The sequence below is a fragment of the Triticum dicoccoides genome, chromosome 5B (assembly GCF_002162155.2).
Source record: "Triticum dicoccoides isolate Atlit2015 ecotype Zavitan chromosome 5B, WEW_v2.0, whole genome shotgun sequence".
In the NCBI taxonomy this organism is placed as follows: domain Eukaryota; kingdom Viridiplantae; phylum Streptophyta; class Magnoliopsida; order Poales; family Poaceae; genus Triticum; species Triticum dicoccoides.
Window position 1 is genome coordinate 718,152,818 of NC_041389.1, and position 6,587 is coordinate 718,159,404.

Here is a 6,587-nt window from a genome sequence, read left to right on the forward strand (position 1 = left end):
ATTACCATATGTATATTTATTTATTTTGATTTTGATTTTATGTAGTACTGGTACTTGTTTGGAATCTCTATTGTTGTATATATTTGGTTGTTGCTGTTGCAATCGGGATACGTCGTGTAAAATAAAGCCAAAAAATAATAAATGCATTTGCATTCGGACCCTAGGGTTATAATATTGTATACCCGATTGTTGTAGTGTGCAGTCCACACACTTTGTGTTCAGCAGGCCGATGGGCCGCTATCAAAGCTAACTCCTCACTGCTCCTAATTTCCTTTTGTTTTAGGTGAAAACTGTTAACACAGTTAATTTAGGGGCAGATTATGCAACGCTCAAAAGGCAAATCATGTCTTGAGCCAACCAATGGACCCCTCCATGAAAGAACATCCTCTAGCACTACATGAAAAAAGATGGACTAGTCCATAAATCATTCCTTTTACTAGTACAGATCAACCTCGTCGCGCGTCGGGAGTGGCGATTGCACATTTGCGCCTATGAGCAAAGAGACCTGCTATTCACATACCAAGGCCTCCAGCTTCTTGCGGAACTTTGGAATCGCTTCGGCTTTAAGGCACATCACCAAGCCCATCTCCTTGTAGTTCTTCAGCTGCATGGGCAGACACAAGATTGCATTTAGCTGCATGTTTTAATTTTGAGAGGCAGATAAAGTTGCTGATTAAACTTTCGATCTGAGCTTAGCTGTGCTACTACGGGCACGCGATAGCTACTTTACAGTTGCAAGGTGTAGATCCAGATGAGAAACCAATATTGTGTTGCTGGATTATTGACAAGTCGGCTAGCAGTGTGGCGGTAGCTAGGTACTCCCTCCGTCCGGAAATACTTGTCATCAAAATGGATAAAAGGGGGTGTATCTAGACATATTTTAGTTATAGATACATCTCTTTTCATCAATTATGATGACAAGTATTTTCGGATGGAGGGAGTACTAACAAGTCTTATCTCTGAACAAGCTGCAGGAAAAGGAAATTACCCCCCAATGTAACCATTCTTACGTATTGGGCATCCTTCTCCAGGCAGGCATGCGTATAAAGAAAACATAGGTACTCTCGTATTTACGCCAGTTACAAAGAAGATAATCTACTTCTCCTTCTACAGAACTGGAGTGATAACACACTGTCATGCAAGCCAGGGAGACAGAAAATTTGTGTAACTGTGTTCTCGAAAAAATGCATCTCCCATGGAGTTAGACTGAATATGTTCAGCTCATGTTCAACTGTACGAGGCAGCCTGTAGCACGCTATAGCATTCTGAGCAATGCATCGCTAAATAAATCAGTGTACAATGTCTCACTAATAGCACGCTATAATGCGATATAGCACACTAATAGCATATTTCAAGGGCCACGCTATTTTGTCATAGCACGCTATTTTTTTCATTGACGAGGCTACAGCGCATGTATGCGAGAGGAGAGGCCTAAGAGCATCTCCAACAGAGACGCTAAATAAGCGGCGCGCCTGAAAAAACGGCTTTTTAGCGCGCGCAACCGAATCGGCAGCTCCAGCAAACGCGCAAAAATCACGCGCGCGCTAAAAACCACTCAGCTGCATGGGCATGCAAATTCAAAACCTTTAGGTACCCTCCTACCCTACTTAGTTCAACCAAATGAACTAGAATTTCATAAATAGTGTGAATTCTAGTTCATTTAGTTGAATTAAGGAGGGTCAGAGGGTACCCTAAAGGTTCCACAGTTGGATCCTTACTGAACAGAAGAAACTACTCCCTCCGTTCGGAATTACTTGTCGCGAAAATGGATGTATCTAGATGTATTTTAGTTCTAGATACATCCATTTCCGAGACAAGTAATTCCGAACGGAGGGAGTAGCAAAGAAACATATGCACCACGAACACAAGTAAAACCACCGACAGCTGCACACTTGCACGTGATAAATAAGTGTGTACACCCTCCGTTCCTGAATATTAGTCGTTTTGGCAGTTTAATCAAACTGGCAAAACGTCCTATATTTCGGTATGGAGGTAGTACATGTCAAGACATAATAAAGCATCGAAAGATTAAGCACAACTGACCTCCTGCTGAGCTGACTGTTCTGCGCGAATTGGGAAGGTAAAAGACCACGAACTAAGCTGGCAAAGAAAGAAAGAAGTGTCATTACCTGTCACAGAAATACACAAAAAAACAAGCACGCCAGCAGAATGCTTTCATACCTCACGGAAAATTTCGTCCTCCAACTTCGGGTAGATAACAGGTTCACCCTCATCTTTATTATTCTTTGCTTTCTGCTTTGGAGGAGTTTTTCTCTGCACAAAGTGACAGAGACAAGTTTGTTGGTATGAATGAATAGATTGCCAAACAACAGAGGCTCTTCAATATCAAGGGCACGGACATACTTGAACCAGACCAACGCAATTGGCTCTACTGATTAACAGAACATGCCACTCTGTGCATTCAAGCAAAGCAGGCACCGTCATAAGAAGAAGGAAACATGATGTATATTGAGCTCACCTCCAAGATTCTTACAAGCAGCAGGTACTGCTTGAATCGGAAGGAGTCCTGGAGTTCTGGTGTTGGCTTCAGACATGCAAGTTGCAAATTCATTACACACATATAAAAATGGACAGAGCCGAATGTGCTTGACAAACTGATAACCCACCTCATCCTCTGTCGCCCAGGCAACCTCATCAAAGAGCGAATCATACATCTTAGGCACCATTTCATACGGGAAATTCACAAAGCGCCGGCACACGAGCAGGCCGACAGTGGATGCCTTGTCTTCCAGCAGCGACTTGAGCTTCTTCTTGGTGTCCTTGTCGCCGCAAACAGCAAGCAGATACTCCTTAAGATCCTTGATGCAACGGTTCTCCTGCAAGGCAGCAGCAGCAGCAACAAGGTGATCAGTCTGAAATCCGCCAGAGAATCAACTAATCAGACACACTAGAGAGTCAATTGTGCAGCATACCCCGTATCTTCCCAAATTGAGCACGGTAATGAGACCGAACAGGTCCTCATCGTCGTCGCTCTTGTCACCCCCATTTGCTTCTTCACCCTCGTCGTCATCCTCGTCCTCGGCCATCTTGACGACGGTGCCGACGGTGGTCTGCTCGAGGACGAGGTCGACGAAGCCGGTGAGGTCCCAGGGCTTGGAGTCGAGGTAGGTCTTGAGCAGCAGCCTGACGCCGTGGAAGTCGGTGGGCTTGGGGTCGAAGAAGGCGAAGTCGGCCTGCACCGTCTCCATCTGCAAGCGCCGCCAACACGAGGAGCAAATCACCAAACTTTGCCGGTGAAACAGTAAATCAACAAGAGGAAAGAGTCCGGCACCTCCTGGGACGCGTCTTCTCCGTCGTCGCTGCTCGAGCACTCCAGAGAGCTGTCGCTGTCGCCGTCGCCTTCGCTTCCCGAGAGCTCCTCGTCGGCGTCGCTGCTGGGGCGCTCCTCCTCGTTGCTGGAGGGCTCGGCCTGCTTCGCGCGCTTGGCCGGGGGCGGCGGCATGGCGGCGGTCTCTGGCGAGCAGACGAGGCGTGAGAGGAGAGTGCAGTAGGAGGAGGAGTTGGGGCTTCAGAAGCTTACCTTGATGGGGTTTGGCGGCGGGGCCGGCGTTGGTGAGCGGCAGCCTTGAGAAGCCGGAGGCGGGGGAGAAGAGGAGGGAGCGGGCGAACGTTGAGAAGCCGGCGAACGGGGATGGAGCTGGGCGCTTCCGGCCGGCGGGCATGTCTCGTCGCGGGCGGTGAGGGTGGCGGCGGCGACCGGCGGCGCTGAGGGGAAAGAGGAGAAACAATCGCACTCGGGTCGCAGCCCTCGCTTCCCTTTTCTTGGAGCAGGCTGGGCCGAGAGGGGACGACGCTGGGCCGACAAGGCCTAGCAACCAGGCCTAGCAAGCAGTTTTATATTTTATTTGTCTAAAACAAAAAATCACTCAAGAACAAATTGTCACGTCTAGAAAAATAATATAAATTTCCAATTAAGAAATAATGCGTAAACTGCCACACCTATTAAAAAATGATATCAAAAACTGCTAATTGGAAAAGTGAACAAAGCCAGTATTTTAACCAAAAATTTAAAAATTTAAAAATCAATACAAAAAAGGAAGTTGCTCTTTTCAGTATAATAAAAATGCCATCAAATTAAAAATTAAAAATGCTATGATAAAAATACGTGTATATATTAAATAATAGTTCTAGGATAAATAAGTTTGAGATATCATTCTCATATTTGTACTTTGCACGAGAGCGGTGGGATAAACAAGAAAAAAGTTCCGCTGGCTGGAGCGATAAATCCGGATCACGTGAGAAACGAACAGCAGTCAGATCGTTCGGATCTGTCGCTAAATCCAGGTGGTTCAAAAAAAACAAAATCGCTTATTTATAAATAAAATAATACTTTTAGGATAAATAAGTTTAAGATATCATTCTCATATTTATGCTTTATGGTACATTTTTCAAAATAAAAAGCAAAGTCGAAGAATCTATTTATGTATGCAATAAAAAAACAGGATAAAAAGGTTTGATATATAACTATCATTTATGGAACATTATTATATCGCAAAACACCGGAATTCATTGTTAGGTGAAAATAATTAAATTTTGAAAATCAATCAAAAAACTATGGTCTCAAGATTCGTCATAGTTAACATAAACATAACTAGCAAATTAAACCTGCTCTCTAGGGTACCACGACTTAGAACCGGGGTCTGTTTTTTGTTGGTCGGCCCCCGGTTCGATCGGGACAAAAAGAAAATTCTAGAAACGCAGAGGTGGACGATCGACCTGTCCCAATTTCTCAGTCCAGCTTCCACAACATGGATGGTTGAGAGATAGCTAGGCCGATGATGGCGAGCTGGGGCTTGTGACCATGTGCTCACTTGAAGACCATTCGACAGTGTCCTGGTACACAACTCCTTATACCGAGGAGTTGCCGGTGCTGCTGGCCGAGGTCTGTACGAAGCCTCCTGCACCGGATAGGTGAACGTGAGCGTGTTTGGGTCGACGGTCACGCGCACCTCCGGGGGCATGTCCACCTTGGTCATGTATGTCTTCGGCGTCCCCGGAGGCGCGGCATTCGTCAGCATCCTCACCACGGAGAACCCCGCTGGTTGCAGCGGGACCATGATGCTCGGGTTGTTGAGTTTGGACGGGCACGTGGTGGGAAGCTCGGACCATCTCCACGAGTCATTGCACGAAATGGCCCAAAGTGCGGCCTCACCGAGCGTGAAGCAGACATGGGCGGCGTAGTACCGCTCATACACGAGCCAAGGGTACATGGCCCTGCACATGTTGATGTGCCCAGCTCCCATTTTTTACGCGTTCGCAGTGGATAGCTGGTCGTCTTGGATACGATGCCCGGAGTTGTCGACTATGTCAGCCGTTGTCATGAGCGCGGACCTGCAAATCATAAAATTCAAAAATAATCACTACGATTGCTGGGTTTTTTTTCTTCAATTGCTACCCAGTTCAGTTAGTGGACAGGCTCCCTAAATCTTCTTACTTAATTGTGACCAAACTCCAACTCCGATGCAGACTCTTCAACATGATGGCTGTGACACTCCCATGATGGTGGCCCACATGAACCCGAAGTACACAGGATCGTTCTTGACCTGGTATGCCATCCCGCCCAGGATATTAACCCCGGGTGCCAGCAGGTCGAGCTTCAGCATGGCGGTGAAGCACCAGCTCGGGCCGTGGACGAGAAGAAGGCCACTACGGGGGCCAGAGTAGCAACCAGAACGGGGTCGACGGTGTAGTCGACGACCGCCCTAGGGGGCGGCGAAATGAGTAGGCCTTCAAATGTCCATCATCATTATAAGACACTGAAGAATTGGGCGGTTTCCTATGTCCATCAAGCTTCGGGTGTATCCACACACCTCTGGGTCCACCATAACGATCGCTGACACGTTACTACTCCGTCTCATTTCACCGCCGGTCTAACAAATGACAAGACAACCCGGAAACAATGGTACAACTAATATTTCAAATTTGAGTGTACATAACACTCAGCAAATTTCGTCTCAACTATCGGCCCGCTCCTCTTGATATATACATATTTTGTACTAAAATTTTATACTTACATTCTGCAATGTTAAAGACTATAATTTTTCATTACCTATTTGGCATACTTAACCACATAACAAAGTTAAATATTAGTTGTATTATTTATATATTATATATTTGTAATGTATATATGATTGAAAAACACTCATGCGATTGTGTTGAATTCAATTTGTACTTTGTAAAAAATGGATTTTAATAAGCTATTTATACTTCAAATTATCTACTCTCTTCGTTTCTAAATATAAGTCTTTTTAGATATTTCAATACGGACTACACACGGATGTATATAGACACATTTTAGAGTGTAGTCACTCATTTTGCTTCGTATGTAGTCTGTATTGGAATCTCTATAAATCCTTACATTTAGGAACAGAGGGAGTAGTTTATAAGTACATAAATATATGCTTTAACCCATATCGGAATGTGATTGTTTTATACGATTAGGAAAACATATCCGTAGAATATTCTAGGGTACAAATTAACTATATGCAAGGGATTCTATCAGATATACTTGTTTTGGAGCATCCATATATAAATTTAATCATATATTTACTAAATTGTATGGTTTA

General features: G+C 44.9%; 1 protein-coding gene across 2 annotated transcripts; it reads right to left on the bottom strand.

Annotated features, from left to right (window-relative positions):
* Nucleotides 1-293: 293 nt before the first annotated feature.
* LOC119312940 (protein BCCIP homolog) lies at nt 294-3,746 on the bottom strand. Of its 2 annotated transcripts, XM_037588731.1 has the most exons (8): nt 3,542-3,746; nt 3,293-3,474; nt 2,934-3,209; nt 2,628-2,837; nt 2,480-2,545; nt 2,182-2,274; nt 2,044-2,100; nt 294-604 (listed from the first exon to the last, which is right to left on the bottom strand). In XM_037588731.1, exons 1-8 carry the CDS (start codon nt 3,681-3,683, stop codon nt 509-511), a joined length of 1,122 nt encoding a protein of 373 aa, XP_037444628.1. In that variant the 5' UTR covers nt 3,684-3,746; the 3' UTR covers nt 294-508. The 2 variants fall into 2 exon arrangements, 1 of the variants encoding a protein (XP_037444628.1); XR_005151485.1 differs by lacking the exon at nt 294-604 and having other exon boundaries at nt 2,085-2,100; nt 2,365-2,545.
* Nucleotides 3,747-6,587: the final 2,841 nt, after the last annotated feature.